This window comes from Papilio machaon, chromosome 9, assembly GCF_912999745.1.
Source record: "Papilio machaon chromosome 9, ilPapMach1.1, whole genome shotgun sequence".
Classification (NCBI taxonomy): domain Eukaryota; kingdom Metazoa; phylum Arthropoda; class Insecta; order Lepidoptera; family Papilionidae; genus Papilio; species Papilio machaon.
Window position 1 is genome coordinate 8,166,538 of NC_059994.1, and position 16,993 is coordinate 8,183,530.

Sequence of the window (16,993 nt, forward strand, 5' to 3'; positions counted from 1 at the left end):
TAGAATTTATTTTATCCTAGTTTTATATTTGTATTGATATATGGAATTAACTATATTAATAAATGTATCTTGTATTATGTATCCCTTAAGATTCATCGGTAGTCGTTGCGCGTTTATATCCTTTCATGTTTACTGAGACTCAACTGGAAATAGGAGATAAGTGGAGATATCACGAAGGTAATCTTTATTTACGAAAATAATCAATTTTTAAGTAAACATAAACTTATGATTCGTGTTAATTTTCATCTATTTAATTTATTCCTACATGTTTGGTTTGAATACACTTTATATAAAATTGTAAAATGTTATTTTTACCAATATATCGGAATCAATTTAATAACGGTAAGCCGCGGATCTACAAAGAGTTTGTCAGTTGTAGTGGCGGAGTAAAGTCAAACGTATCAAACAATAGCCCGCGCCGGCACACGCACCGCCCGAGGGAGAAAATAATTAATGATGATTGGCCTTAAATTACCCTCGCAAAGCCTTCGTCCATCCCTCTCGCTCGCACGCCTCCCGCCTCTTCCCACCCTCTCTAGCAAACCAGAAAAATATATAAGCGATAACAGGTAAGTCCCAGGTTAGACCCTTGCGGGACACCGGGCCGGACACACGTATTGTTCAACCACCAAGTTTGCAAAGTTCGCGATCGCAATGGCAGCCGAGACTTACGGACTTCGTTTCTACAACGAAAAAGACATTTTCTCCAATGATGTCATGCTGGAGTATACCGAAGAGTGCTATCTGCCGTGGCCGAGGTCTCCTGACTCCGGGCGCTCGAGCCTGGAGCCGACCCCATCCTTGGACAGCAACGAGTCACCAACGCACATCGCATATCGAGGAATGCCCAACGATATTGTTCTAGAAGACAGTGTGGAAGATGGGGAGGTTCTAGAAGGATCTGGAAAGAGGAGGGGACGAGCGACAAACGCCGCCGTTCTCCGTAGGCGTCGTCTCGCAGCTAATGCCAGAGAACGAAGAAGGATGCAGAACTTGAACAAGGCTTTTGATAGACTTCGCGGTCACCTACCGTCCTTGGGGGCTGACCGTCAACTCTCCAAGTACGAAACCCTGCAAATGGCACAGACTTACATCGCAGCACTTTACGAGTTATTGCAGTAAAGGTATGAAGACCAATAGGGATATTAGATGCAGGCTTTGTTGATATCAAGACGAAAGACGCTTGATGTTACATAATGCTAAAACTTGCCAAATTTTATATAGAATTAGTTCGTACAGGGATATTTATTGTTTAAATCTGATTGTACTCGTTACCAGTTAGTATAGTGCTGTTGTGAAAAAATATTAAATGTTAGGAAAATCAAAGGATAAATAAGGATATTTAAGAATCGATTATTTTATTGAATCTCTTTAGGTATAATCGATTATATAAAATATTTGGGTATAATACGCTTTTTAAATTAGATTTAGTTTTAGTTTTTGTAATCCGTCCTACCGATTATTTTATATTATTTATTTAGATGTTTTATTGTAAATTAATGCTACCGATATAAAATACAAAATGCTGTAGAATTAGTAGCAAAGTTTAAAAATGAAACCATTTAGTTTAAATTTTGTGCACTATTTTTTTCTAGTTTAGTTTGTTTTGAAGTGAATTTAACAAATAAACATCTTGCCAGTAGCAGTATTATTATCAGTTTATCAGTATTTAGATTTAATTTAAACCAATATTATAAAAATAAGAACTAATATTGTAAATTGCTTAGTTTTAAAATGTTATGCATTTATGTATGATTGCGTTTGTAAATATATGAAATCTGTTTGAAAAAAATCTGTGTTTATTTTAAACATATAACCACTTTTAACCCTGTGTTTAAAATTAGCTTTCGCCCGCGACCCTGTCCGAGCGGAATTAAAAAAAATATATATTAGTAGCCTATGTGTTATTGTAAACTATGATCTATATCTATGCCAAATTTAATCGAGATCCGTTGAGCTGTTTTGGAGATACCTTCTAACAAACATCCATCCATCTATACTTTCGCATTTATAGTTAAATGTTGAATGAACAAAATATTATAATATTTAACTTGGCATTTTGTATTCCTTTTTTTTCTTTCTTTTTCATTCCCTTTCCCAATTGTTATATGTTCCAAACAGTATAGGAAGTAATTTTTCTGTATCACAAAAACCAATCAGTAGTTAATGCTATAAAATATAATTATAAAAAAAACTTAATAAGCCTATGTGTTCTTCCAGACTATGTTCTACATCTGTGCCAAATTTCATCACGACCCGTTGAGCCGTTCCTGAGATAACTTCTTACAAACATCCATCCATTCATTCATCTGAATTTTCGCATTTATAATATTAGTAAAATATGAAACACTATTCATAATGCTTAAGCAAACACGTATTAAATAATAGTTGGTGTTAACTACGTACTAAATTCTCTATTCTAGTACAAGTTTTAAAATTAAATGGATTCAGATTATTTTCGACGATATTATATTCGATTATATCGACATCTTTTATTATGAAATTTAGAGAAGTGTTGTCAGCCGCTGACCTTTTTAAAATAAGTCAGAAGTATGTTGAAACTAAAGTTCCCAAAATAGACTATCTGCAACATGATAACAACGATAATATTCGAAAACAAATTTATTTTCTTTACAAGTTCTTAAAATTTGTCTTTGTGTGTCTCTGTGTTACTACTCTAATAAACCATAGAGATTATTGCCGTTGTAAAAAACCTGATGTATATTGATGTAAATAATTCAAGCATCATCTAAGCTCACTTTTTCTCACGAGACGGATACGAAAAACTATTCTTATGCGTATAATAACATTTTCTGGGCCCAGTCACTGCTGGCTTTAGCGATGCCAGCGCATTTCTATGGCGCCTTCATTTTTACCATAAAAAGATGGGGGCGTTAAACAGCGTTTCGTGAGACTGTGTAATTTCCAGACGTGTTGCGCCCCTTGCTGTAAAGTGCTCTGAACGGTCTCTCAAACGCGCCCTACTCAAACACCAATACATGGGCCCAATGCTTCCTATAATGCGTAAGTATACTGAACCAGTAGATTGTTAGAACTTCAAACAACAGACCACCATGAGGTAGGTACGCCCACCACTGAGTCGCCGGGATGATGTACCAACGGTCAGGAGCAATACGTCGAACACAAGCCGTCGGAGTGACAGAACAATCAGTCAAATGTATGCAAAAGTAGAGCAGATGTATGCTCACAAAACACTAACTTACAAACTTACCGAGCAATTTTAGACTTTATCACACAAGTTATAAAGTTGTTAGACTATATATTTAAAAGTAATTCATTTTGCAGGTGTAAGCACCTTCTTTTCAATCGTAACGTTCCAATCGTAGGCTGTATAGGTATTTAAAACATATTGTATGCCTTTTAGTGTAACGAACTTCGCGATAAAAGTCCCTAACATTTAGTATCCGTTTAACAATGACAGCAACATCCCTTAAACATATCGATATAAAGTATATTACATACACTGTTTTTAAATGTATTGTTACTAACTATAAGTGTTTATTATCGACTAGAATTTATTGGACATCACTAATAATATCTTTAATAGTGATACTTCTTGGCTTACATTATGCCAGTATAGTGGGAAAGTAGCGCTGGTATAATGTAAACTCGAACTGGCACAATGAGCTAAATCTGTCTATGACAGACCAGCATTACTATCCTACTGTAATGGCATAGTGTAAATCAGGCATAATGGTAATTATTCAGAATCCTAGCTTATAACCAAAGATTGCTTCAATATTTTCGCTAACGGATTTACTAATCCATTGAAAATGGGCTAACACTTCGATAAAACAGAAGCACTTAACATTGGTTTCTTATGGATCCCTTGCTTATGCAGGGATTTTGGTCTCAGAAACCATTAGTCAAATGATTACTTAGAAGTTAATCGTTGTTGTTTAAAAAACAACACAATTGCGTTAAAAATAAAGAGATTAAATACTTGAATTATATTTCTGGTTTTTCGAAAATAGATTAGTATACTCTCAGATAAAGACAAAGGTCCTCCGAAAAAGTCAAAAACGTTATATATTCGTAATGTACTAGAAAAAAATAAGAAATCTAAAATATAAAATTCTCGTGTCACAGTTTTCGTTCCCGTACTCCTCCGAAACGGCTTGACCGATTCTCATGAAATTTTGTAAGCATATTCAGTAGGTCTGAGAATCGGCCAACATCTATTTTTCATACCCCCCCCCCCATTTTTTACTGCGCGCGGACGGAGTCGCGGGCGACAGCTAGTTTTACTATAGGTAATTATTAGTTGAAATAGGCCATCAAATCTTAACAAAAATTTGTAACGTTTTAATATAGAAACTCCAAATATCAATAGTAAAAAATAACACCAACTTACGAGAAAAAAATTATTCCGAATACATACAATTTTATTAATCGTCCGTCCGTTAACCGCCATATAATTAATTCGAGAAACGTGTGAACGTAATCAAGGGTTCCGTACTAAACTTGACAGCTCTCAACACCGGTAACGTCTTACTTTCGACCTGTCAAATCTGACAGCTGTCAAATATGACAACTCATTCGCTCTTCTTCGCGAAAGCGGTCCGTTATAAGCATCGATAAGTAGTTATTAGAGGGTTGCAAATTGAATTGTAAATGATAGCGATAAATTTCTGGCTATAGAGCATGACTTTGAACTTTAAATTTTGGAAAAATTTATTCGTATAATTTTAATATGAAATTGACGAATACTATGACGTATTTTTAAACAGACAGGTAAAAGCATAGTTTCCAAAGCACGTCTGGTTCGTGAAAGGGTGATACAAAACATATCATAGAGCGGCTCGTTGTTTTGTTACAAGTTTTTTTTTAATTCCGAGCGGACGGAGTTGTGGGCCACGAAATCTCAAAGTACGATACCGATCCCTAAAATACATTACTTTAATACCTATAGCGGTTTGACATTGCAAGATCATGCGCTTTGGATCTATGCTGTGCGCCCGGATTGGCCCGCCTGTGACCAATAGCGGGCCCCTCATAGCGCACGCCCGTCTAATTGTACGTACATAGAATGGTAATGGATATGATAAAGGAACCTGTCTCCACACAAGGCCGTGGGACCGCGTCACTTGAATCCGGTTACCATTAATTTTGAACTCAAGTGTACACCATTCACGTACAGTCTGGTGAAAAGGTGATACAAACTACAATTACCTATAAACCTTATTAAAATAATTGAGTCAAGTATTTAAGACAAGTAAAATTTAAGGTTTTTTTTGTTTTATTTCTGAATTGTCTATAATTTAAAACATTATTAATGCTCAACTTCAGTAATTATTTCACCGTTTGTCTCCTAAAGTATGTTACCGAAAAAGATTTTTTCTTTTTCGTAGAATTTAAAAGATTTTAAACAGTTCCTCTGTGAATTAGCAATTTACGATTAAAAATAAATAACAGAGACAAGCGAGAGATCAGCAATTTATCACACAATTACTAACCGAAGGTCGATTGGCGAAATTAAAGTTAATCTCTCGTAACGTTCACGAACTTACAGACATACAGATATATACAGACGTACGGACAGACAGGCGGGCGGGCAGGAAGCGTCGCAATTACGCTGTCCGGCCTTGCTTGCAAGTAACGCTTCAAATTAGATCGCGAATTGCAAAGAATGCGTACGTTTTCGTGTTAGGGTGACGCCATAGAAAAAGTTTTATTGGGACATTATCTACAACTTGTAGACTTGGAACTATGAGTAAGTCTAAAATTTAGCAGCTACTTGTTTTTTATTGAATCATCTTATTCTAGATTTGATATACAAGATATTACTTTCCATTAGTACCTAATGTAGTTTTAAGAAACTACCTACTTATTCCAAAGGTCCCTTAGTTCCTTAGTTTAGTCCCTTATTTAAAGGAAATGGATATTTTTAAAAGGTGTATACGAATTAATTACCTTTGGTATTCGTCTACGTCGAAAGTTCATGGAGATACATTTCTTTCAAAACTTCCGTATTAAAACCATCCCCTAAATCAAAGCTAATTCCAAGCTCATCGAAAATATTTAATTAAGTATAGCAATGCTTAAAAAAGTTACGTAGCAAATGATTTTTTAACTTTATTAATACTGGCCCCGCCTACTAAGACCTTCGCGGGGTCAGTTAGAAAATAAATAATGACATCAAAACTAACAGAGCGGTAGCTGAGATGAATTATTACATTAACTGGGATTAATTTAGCAAGCGGAAGAGAAGGCGGGAACGGACTACATCAATATTAACTTAATTAAAAAACTAAGTTTCTCATAACCTTATTACTTAAGGGATAAATCGCTAATGTAAAACTTGATTGAAACTTAGACGTCGCAAGCTTTAGTTTTGTACAAACTATGTTCTAGGTCCCTCCCTTTTTTACTCTTAATTTGATGTTACAAAAATATGATAAAGTGAAAGTCTTAAATAAATGCAATAAGAGAGGAGGACCTTTTAAAGATATAACAAATACGCTCTAATGTAGTCAAAACATGTTGCTATTTTATGAAGCAAGCTAAAAAAAACAAGTTCAGCTGTCGACAGACACTAGTAGTACAAATTGCCGCTAACTTTATCAATAGATCTGTTAAAACGTAACGTTCGGTAATTTATCGCGTTTAAAACAAGGATAAAAATTATCTGAAGACGAATCTCCCGCGGCAGTGCGCCCGAAACAAACAATAAAATATAAGAAACCCCGTGAATAGGGCCACCATGATTGTTACCTTTTAGTAGACATTCTGCCATACCAATGCATTTCATTCTAGACTTTTAAAGTGGAAAGGTCCATTTAATTCTACTATTTTCTCTATATTATAAACTCAGATTTATATTATTTTATACATTTGTTTTATTAGTACGGAATGAGAGACATATCACAGACTTGTTTTGAAGAAAAGCCCTAAAAATCATTTTTGTAATTCGGGTAACGTCCTTGAATGCTTTCATGTAAATGAAGTATTGATTTTTTACCGCATTGCGGAAAGAAAAACGTTTTCTAATTCACTCCAATTCATCTATTTTACCCAATTCACTCATTCATTCACAAGTCCATATCTAAAATTAGGACAATTGTACAATAATTGTCACCGTAGTTCAAACAAAAGAAAATAGGCTCTAAGTGGGAGGGAGAAGCAGCATCGGCCATCGTCGTCGAGCACTTGTTCCGGTCCGCGCGGGCGCAGGTGACACCAAATTTATTCTGAATTTGAAAACCGAAGCATATTTTATTCGAAATGATTCAAACGGCTTTTTAAATATGGACATCTTTTATGTTGCGGCTACGGTTGACAGTTTTATATTTGTCGTCGGTCGATACGAGCGCAAAAAGCCTTATGATTTATACGAAAATAATACGACGACTAGTCGCCCCCGCGGATAAGGTCATAGAATAACTCACTTATAGACGGTACTAAAGCGTTGCGATGTGTTTTTACCTAACACTACTGTAGGTCTTGCAAATTCACATAACTTATGACAATTAAATTAAAACTAAAGTAAGTAGCAGCTTCCTTATTAAATTACACGATAATTTAATATCTTACAAAGTAGTTAGTTCTGACTCTGTAATACTGAAACATAGATTTGTTTGCAAAAATTTCTCACAGTCATGATTTTCCTAAGAGAAGCTAATATCACTGTGTAAGTTAAAAGGAATTATGTCGGATAATGATATGATTTGAATTTTTAAATGTAGAATTTGGAAAAAATTAAATCAAAGAAGTGTCACGTCTGCATGCTGTATAATCTTCAATTGATCATTGAGATATCGTGCTGACACTTTCGTCTCGTGCGCCTCTCGTAAATCACGTATTAAATGGTTAAAAAGTGTATATATGCGTTATGCGTACGCGCACAGATTATATCGTCGTGTATTTCCCACGAATATTTTTATTTTGGGTATTTCTTAGTTATTGGGAACTGGGATTGTGACGTTTTCTCTGATAAGAGCTTCATGATTTTACCAAATCTATTGTTTACCAGAGATATCAAATTGACAAGGTAACATAGGATATTTAATCTAATCTAATATTATAAATGCGAAAGTTTAGATGGATAGTTATTTGTTTGAACGTATCTGCGGAACGGCTCCATAGATCTTAATGAAATTTGGCACAGATGTAGAACATAGTGTGGAAGAACACATAGGCAACTAATCAAGTTTTTTTAATTCGGTGAGGACGAAGTCGTGGGCGACAGCTAGTATTAAATAAATAAGTGATATATTGAATTAAACTATTTACAGATTTATTAAAGGAATGGAAATGAACGTTTAAAAGATATTTAAACATTCTATAAACTTAATTTTTTTTTTAAATACTTAGATATTTAGATATTTAGACCGTAATATGGTCGTACATTTTTTTTAACCGTAAACGATGACAATATCTAAAAATTATCATAAATATTTCATAAATTTCTGTTTCGATACGCTGACAAATTAAGGATACTTAAAAACGAATTAAATAGAAACCCTTTCGTGATCGCTCCCGAATTATTCGAATAACAATAATAGTTTTAAAGATTATTTAAATTAATCGCCGATAAATTTAAAACATTAATATCTTTTCATCTTTTGATTTTTTTTATTACAACCCGTAGTATGAATTGTGAAAAAAAATCTCATACCAAAGTTAAGTAGTTGAAATATAAGTACATATATCAAAAAATGATAATTTTGTATTTTTTTAATAATTAGCTAATAATTGCAATATATTTGTTAATTAAAAATTACATTTACGAAGCAGCATAAAAGTAATTTTCATTGCATAATCTGTATATCTTACACAAACCTGTCAACAAACTGGCAACATAAATTTTAAGAAGAATTTCTTAGGAATACTATTTAGTTACACTAACTAATGAGTGAGATAGACATACAATCCCCATCTCTATTTATAACTTACTTGCTTTTACCCGCGACTCCTTCCGCGCGGTATAAAAAAATGCACACAAGATAAAAAAAGTTCCTATGTCCGTCTCCTAGTTCTAAGCTACCTCCTCATCAATTTTCAGCTAAATCAGTTCGACCGATTTTGAGTTATAAATAGTGTAACTAACACGACTTTCTTTTATATATATAGATATTGCAGAGTCATCAAACTTCGTTCGAAGATACATCTCTTTAATCCATTTTCCTTTTATAAGGTAGCTTTCATCCGGAAGTTGAATTTGTCTGAGCGAACGCCCATCGATCAGTCGACTTCCGGTGTCGCCGCCAATGAGAATGCTGCCCGTATCCTTTCTGATTAAGCGTGAGGATGCCGCATCCGTTTTACAATGAGTTATGTGAGATGCTTTTTTTATTTTTCGCGATATTTTATACTCAATGAGAACTTTTTAAAATAACATAAGTATTTAAAAAGGAGACCGAAAGAATGGCCTAACCAAAAACATAAAACTCCTGGCCTGGGAACGCTATAATCGGTTTCTTTATTACATCACTTTCTACTGTGCGCAAAATATTGTTTTTATATTCCTGGTCAAACAATACATTGATTACGAAATAGGTTTATTTACAAATTTTTATACTCCGAAAATTATTAAGATTCACAGCTGGCACCATCTTCAAATCTTTTTCTACCTATTTTTAACATCGTATGATTTCTCATACTAACCAAAGTGGGACTTCTTAACTACTTTCAGTTCGGAAGTTAGCAAGTTTTACATACACAGCGCGAATCACGAACTCTATCTTTCAATTAGCGTTGTAATTTAGGTAATTTAGGCTCATTAGAACGGCTGATAGGATCGAATTATAAGGCTTCGATGATTCGCGTGGCGGAACTGTTTAGGCAACTAATTTGACTGCTCCGAGCTACCGGGTGGTCTGTGCGAAGTGAGATGAGCTTGTCGCTTCAAGGTAAACTTTCTTACTTTAATTTGCGATAGCACAGATCTGCTATCAACAGAAATGTTCAGTTTTGTTATGAATTTTCTAACTTTTTTAATCCTGCTATGACTAGTGCAGGGATATTAAGAAAAAAGTCGATTAATATTTTTTTATATTTTTCTTAATGTTAATTACGGAGATAAAAAGTCATTATTGAAACAGTTTTTTTTTTTATTTCCGATATTATAATTTTTCCTTCATAGCACAGAATACGCCCGGAAGACATGAATGAAAATTAAATACAATGTAGCTATAAAAATTAGCTTTGTTTTGGTATCTAAAAGATTCTTGTATAATAATTATTGATGAAGTTATTAAAGAAATACGGTTTTTTTGCTTCTCCTTAAAAAATTGATTTTCTTATTATGGAGTTATTCGGTGGGGGCGTCGATTTGCTAAAACGCATTTCCAAATTTAAAATTGAAGTATTATTGTGGTTTAAAAGTGTATGTAAACTTTTTTGTGCTAATTGAAAAAAATTATAAATATCAATTTTTTCTTATTACTAAATCTTAGGTATACTACGCATTTAACGCAGATATTTCCTTGCTATCCACAGTACTTTATATTACTTATACTTTATCAAAGTACCTAGGTACTTATGATCTGGATGTTGTTTTCGATTCCAGGTGCTGCGATATCTCTGTGTGATAGCTACTCTACACCCGATTAGCAATAAGTCAGCACGCGCTGCCGCCGCATAATCGCAGCCCGCGGCGTCCCTCGCACCCGCCCGCCTCACGCCAGCGATCATTGCGAATTAAACAGACGGATAACAAAATATTTACATGTACATACTTCGTTCTTTACTTTCCTCTGTAATCAAACTGCGAATAAAATTAATGAATTATGCAAAAAATGAACAATTTTGGAAAAAACTTGGGAAAAATGAACAATGAGTTTGGTCACAAAGTTTGTTGTTTGGAGTGATAACATGCGTAAATTTATTTTTGGTGTTCAAAGAAATAATAACATTGCTGGTCCTGAGATAGAGTTCTTCAATAAGAATAATATTAGCTAATATCTACTTATTGTTTGCAGATGCCGGTGTTGACGTCTTTGCCGCATTGATAAGAAAGAGTGCAGCATCTCTGATGCAGCGGGTGCGGAACAGCGCCAACAGCTACCTGCAACTCATTGTTGATAGAGCGGACTGTCACACTCCACATTAGCCATGTGGACAAGGCTACATGTGTTGTAATTTTATTTAATTTCTAAGTTGATTTTGTATGGACAATGTGTCGGCAATAAAGTTTTATTATTTACTAGCTTTCACCCGCGACTCCATCCGCGCGGAATAAAAATAGAAAACGGGGTAAAAATTATCCTATGTCCGTTTCCTGGTTCTAAGCTACCTGCCCACCAATTTTCAGTCAAATCGATTCAGCCGTTCTTGAGTTATAAATGGTGTAACTAACACGACTTTCTGACTATATATATAGATTATTAACTTGTAAAGTACAAACCTACAAGCACGTTAAGAAAGTGACCTATGTTATATTTACTGCTATGTAATTCCAGTCGAAAACCCATTTATCTTTTATCTGTAACAAATGAGCATAAACACAAAAAATATTATCCAGTTAAATATGTATAATAAGTATATTTATCTGTAACCAGCAGTAATGTTTCAACCAGTTCTCAATCCGCACAAAGAGCATCCGGTATCCAACAATGGACTAATACGAGGTTCCTTGCATTACCTTTTCAATCCGCTCCGAATATTAAGCCTCGTAATAATTATGTATGCCATTTCTCTTCGATTTTCCTCTTTCTGAGAGGGAAATTACCTTTTATAAATGTGTTAAGTAAAAAAGTTATCCAGACAAGTTTTAAAAACACTTTGGATTTATCAGTACCTTGTGCTAAAAAAAAATACTCGCAGGTTTTTAGCCTTTTCCAAAATACCAACAGTTTAAAATGACTCTCTAATATTCGTATAGTGTTCTTTATGTGCATATGAAATTAAATTTTATTATAGACTAGCTGTCGACCATGATCCATACCGCGCGGAATTAAAAAAAAAAAAAAAGTAGACCACGAGTATGTGTTCTTTCCAGACTATGTCATACATCTGGGTCTTGAGATCCGTTTAGCTATTATGGAAATATGTACCTTATAACAAACATTCTTATATTCCACTAAACTTTTGCATCTATAATATTAGTAAGATAAGTAAGATTAAGACGTAAGCTTCGAGCTCTAAGTTCGATCTAGCTCTAAGTTACAGGACGGACGGCGATTTCGATCTCTGGTGTCGGATGCTGACTCACGGAGTCGCTGTCTTAGCGGAGTATATTCTAGACTTAGTACTGATTATTTTAAATCCTAATCTGTGATGTGCGATCTCGCCCAGGTGTGGTCATGGACGATAAGCGAGCGGCGAGCGGAGCGGAACCAACACCTGCATGCCACGAGCGACTAGTGATGTGCCCTTTCTAACGATTAACTTCTAGCGAATAAATTTGTAATTTGAAATTTGATTTCATAACTGTGATATTAAAAAATGTGATCAACTAACAATTTAAATACCTGCCACGGGTGAAATATTCATACTTGAATCAATTAATGACATTTAAAGTTGCTACTAACTATATTTTTAATTAGACGGAAAGCTTTTTACACTTTATTCGCACTTTGAGTCCTTTAAAATGTTTCTAAACAATGTTAAATAAATATTTCTGCTCTTTTCGAGTACTGAATATTAAGTATTTAAGTATAAGTATTAAATGTTAAAATTTATTTAAATTCCTAAGTATCGATAAATGGACATCACTAATCAACCCTACGATGGCGAGGGAAGATATCTAGTACTCGCGTACGACGGGGCGCGTGCCACCTTTTTTCTTCGATTGCTCATACATTAGAGTCAGGGACCTCACTAACACAAACAATAAACTAAAATCTACTGTATTTCTATTGTTTTAAAGTTGAAAATACGACAGCAGTTTGTTAATTTGGTAAAATAGGGTGTACTTTTTTTATAGACGCGAATAAAATAATTGTATCGGAATACGCAGTAATGCTTTGTTAATTTGAATATGAAGGGATGTTTTTTTTTGTTGTATTTCGTTAGGGGATCTTCCCTCGTGCCGTCGCCTGCGCACGCGCCACCTATGTTAATTATTTAGACCTAATTCACGGTTGTTGAAGAATTCCGTTGCTTTTTCAATTTAATGACGTTGAAAATTTACTTTGAATATTGTTTTATTATGTTTATTTATACGGTCGACAGCTTACGACTCAAATATCATTCAAATAGTGCCGAAAATCTAAACTTTAGTCCTATCCTTTAATAAAATATTGATAAACTTTACAATCACTGGGTTGGATATTATTGTGTTGGATACCAATGAGTTGGATCACATTGGATTGGATTGTGATTCGAACATTGCGTGACAGAGGTCTAGAAATAGAGGAATACTGGGTGGTAATAATTTTACATCTACAAAGGTTTATAAAACTACAGTATTTAATTTGTAAATTTTCAAACTTACCACAAATTGTGTCAAACTTTTCAGTATTCATATATAAAATACATAATACGTATTAGTTACGCGTTATATGAGGGGTCGATAATTTAAGTTCAATTGAAAGGGATGCTACCCCATAAGGTACAAAGCTATGTACACATTGAGCACAAACCAATGAGCCTTGACTAATGTGCACACGCCCTAAACTCCGCGTTTTGATGACTCGTTGAAATTATTTATTACTTTAGATTAATATTATGACGTATTGACATGTGATTGTTACATATTTTATTAACATTTTGATCCAATTTGTAATAAAAAAACATGTTGAATTATACTAAAATTATTATTTTTAAATCCACTAGCTGCTAAAGAGTAGTAAATTATATAAACTCCTAAGTCACTTACTAACTTTTGGTCTAACAGTGGATTTAAAAGGTTCAATAGCCTTTTTAAATTCTTCCAAATTCGTGTTAAAAACAGAAAACTGTGTAATTACTGTAAAGGATTGGAACAAGTTGCCGGCGTCAGTTTTTCCGTCCAAGTACGACGTGCCTTCAAGAGTAGAGTAAATAGGCATTTACAAAGCTAGCGCGTACCATCTTTAGACAACATCATCACTTCATCAGGTGGGATCGTGGTCAAATGCTAGCTTATTCAATATAAAAAAATACACTTAAGGCAAAACTTTTTCTTTTAGTAGTCGACAAATACAATATTAACCTTGACATTGTATGACCAATACTTTAGTATTATTATTAGGGTGAGTTGAATGATGGCAATAAAGGCACGTGCATGCAATGAGCCAACACGGTGAGGATCACGCGATGCCAACCCTCCTAGACAGCTAATCATCAGCCAGCAATCATCTCCCAGCTGCTCTCTAACAGGGACACAAACAAATAATATTTATATTTTGATATCAGACCCTGTTTATTAGAACGGGAATCGATTTTAAATAATTTATATCGTGGAATTTATTACGGGTGTAAAAATTCATTCATTCAAATCAGATTTTTTAATTACTCTCATAAACGCCTTCAAGTTTTTTCGGCTTTATTACAAGAATATTATTAGAGCATTATTCGATGTGAAGAAAGTAGAGGGAAGAATCACATGTGGCAAAGAGAACATTAAGTATAAGTGTGAAGAGGTACACCAGTAGAAGTAGGCCTAAGAAGAGATGGCGTGAAAGGTGACATGATCAAGAAGGTGACAATGGAAATGACGACAGACAGATTTGAAGGACAGAAATCTGTTGCACCGACCTTACGTAAGTGGGACAAGCTTAAGGACATGATGATAAGATGTATTTTCTTAATAGAATGTTCGTAAAGTAACTTTACGAAAATGTTAATTGTGAGTCGCATGTACACTTCCGTGGTTCGTAATCAGTACTTGTTATTATAATTGATTAAAAAATATTTATTCTACAATTGATTTGTAACAAAACATTAACGTTTGTTTGTATGATACTAAACATAACAAATAAAGCGGAATCGTTGCTAACAATTTTTGAGATTGTCAACATTTTGGAACATTTTTAAAGTAATGTTAAAATCGAAAATAAACTGTACAAGATCTAGGAGAATTCGTAATAGACCTTATTTCTTTCTTTTAAAATCACTAGACTTGATAAATTTTTATTATGAGACGCTTACATAATTTTGCAGTAACTTAAAATAAAGTGTATAATTTAATATGGAATAGAACTACTACTTTACATTTTCACGATATTGATAGTACGATCCTTTGCACCTTTATTGCTTTGATTACTATGTGAATATTATAAAATCGACATCACTGTCAAAATGTTGAGCGCCTCTGCCGCGATAAAGAGCGCTCCACTCATCAAATATTGTTACCGAGCCCGATGAAAATATAAACAGATGATTTAAGGGTAAGTTGCTTACATTTAAATTTGTCTAAAAACTACTTATGAGTTATTAACATTCATAATTCAGTATCATTTGAAGCAAAAAAAAATCAAAACCGTAATTATGCTCATCGAACCTCCTTGGTAGCATGACAGAGGTTGTACGCTGCCAAGGAGGTCCTACTGGCCGGTAACGCGAAGCCGTGCGTCATAAGCTCATAATTACAAGAAATAAAACAATTGAATTATTTAAGTTGTGAAAAATATTTTAAAGAAATAAAATAGTTTTGTTTTATAGTTATATTTTATTGTTTGTGATATTAACAATTTATTTAGTAGAGATGTGTAAATTAAACCCAGTTAAAGATTATGTAAAAGAACTTAAACAAATAATTAAAAAGGAAAAGTGTATGATTTACAATTATAATAATGCTCTGTAAAAAGTAATCCAGACGGTGTTATACAGATACTGTTCGTATGCATTGTGAGATGTTAATTCATGTGCACTTGCCCTTAAGGCATATGGGCATCAGCAAACAGTCGAAATTTGCACTGTTTGTCCGGAATGACGCAATTTGCCTCCGCCCGCCGCCGACCCATCCGAGCTAACAAGTCCATTGTACTTCTTGTTTGCAAATGAATTTGTAGGTTGAAACTTTTTTTCTTTGCTCAGCGAAATTCGGTGAAAATTTTTGCGCTTCATTCCCATTAAAAATTTTATACAATGGACGACCGACATTTCAACTTTTATTTTTTTAATGTGAATTATAGATTCATGGGTCAGTTTTTCCAGCTACTATTTTAGTGAGAACATCAGTATAAACTTGCATAGATTTTGCAAAACAAGGAAGTCTTGTTTCATCTTTTTTTTTAATAGAAATTGCTTTTGAATACTTCTGTACTTAGGCTTCCGTTTATATTGTTCGTCATAATAAGTCAAAGCATTGATTAGAATCTTCTTTTTATACATGAACAATATGGGGATATAGCTCAGTGGTAGAGCATTCGACTGCAGATCGAGAGGTCCCCGGTTCAAACCCGGGTGTCCCCTGATTATTTTTAGCACATTATTTAAATTACTTTTATTGCTTAAAACGGTTGCTTCTTATTTAATGGTCGTGCAATTTTCAGAATCTTACATAGTTAATTATGAAACCGGACACCACGCGTGCGTTTGTACTTTTTTAGTAAAACGTTTTCAAAGTATACAGTTGTTAACACCTCGAGCTCGGTATGACATCGTGTCAATTATAAAGTGCGTTTAACTGAACGATACAGCATGAAGTGGACGCAAAATCAACAAGATAAAAAGTACCGCCCGTAAGATATAGTATAGAGGTGTTCTCATATCGAGAAAATTTTTTTTTTTTCACAAACAACATTTTTTTAATGAATCCTGTAGGAATTCCAAACGATGTATTATTGCAGAATGCGAAGAGGTACTGCTTTTTGGAACGAAATTACTATTTTGCCATGCTTTATCCACAATTAGCAATAGGTGAGATTGTGTCAAACGCAGTGAATTACTAAAAAAATAATATCCCAAGTAAAAATAATAATAAAACATACTGTATTTTAATAAGTAAATCATCGTCAAAAACCAAGCGATGATTTCTTACACTTTACGGGAAGGTAATGTAAATAATTAGATGCGAGGTGTCGCGTGCTGTCATAACTAACAAGTTCCCGGGGCTTTGGGCAGGGCAGTCTTAACTATATTTGGCGCCCGGATGCGAAAATCA

At 34.1% G+C, this 16,993-nt stretch overlaps 1 protein-coding gene and 1 non-coding gene across 2 annotated transcripts; both read left to right on the plus strand.

Annotated features, from left to right (window-relative positions):
- Nucleotides 1-600: 600 nt before the first annotated feature.
- LOC106711849 (protein atonal) lies at nucleotides 601-1,235 on the plus strand. Its single transcript, XM_014504256.2, has one exon. It carries the CDS (start codon nucleotides 655-657, stop codon nucleotides 1,120-1,122), a length of 468 nt encoding a protein of 155 aa, XP_014359742.1. The 5' UTR covers nucleotides 601-654; the 3' UTR covers nucleotides 1,123-1,235.
- A 14,995-nt stretch (nucleotides 1,236-16,230) lies between these two features.
- Trnac-gca lies at nucleotides 16,231-16,302 on the plus strand. Its single transcript has one exon. It is a non-coding gene; the product is annotated as a tRNA-Cys (tRNA).
- The last annotated feature ends 691 nt before the right edge of the window (nucleotides 16,303-16,993 follow it).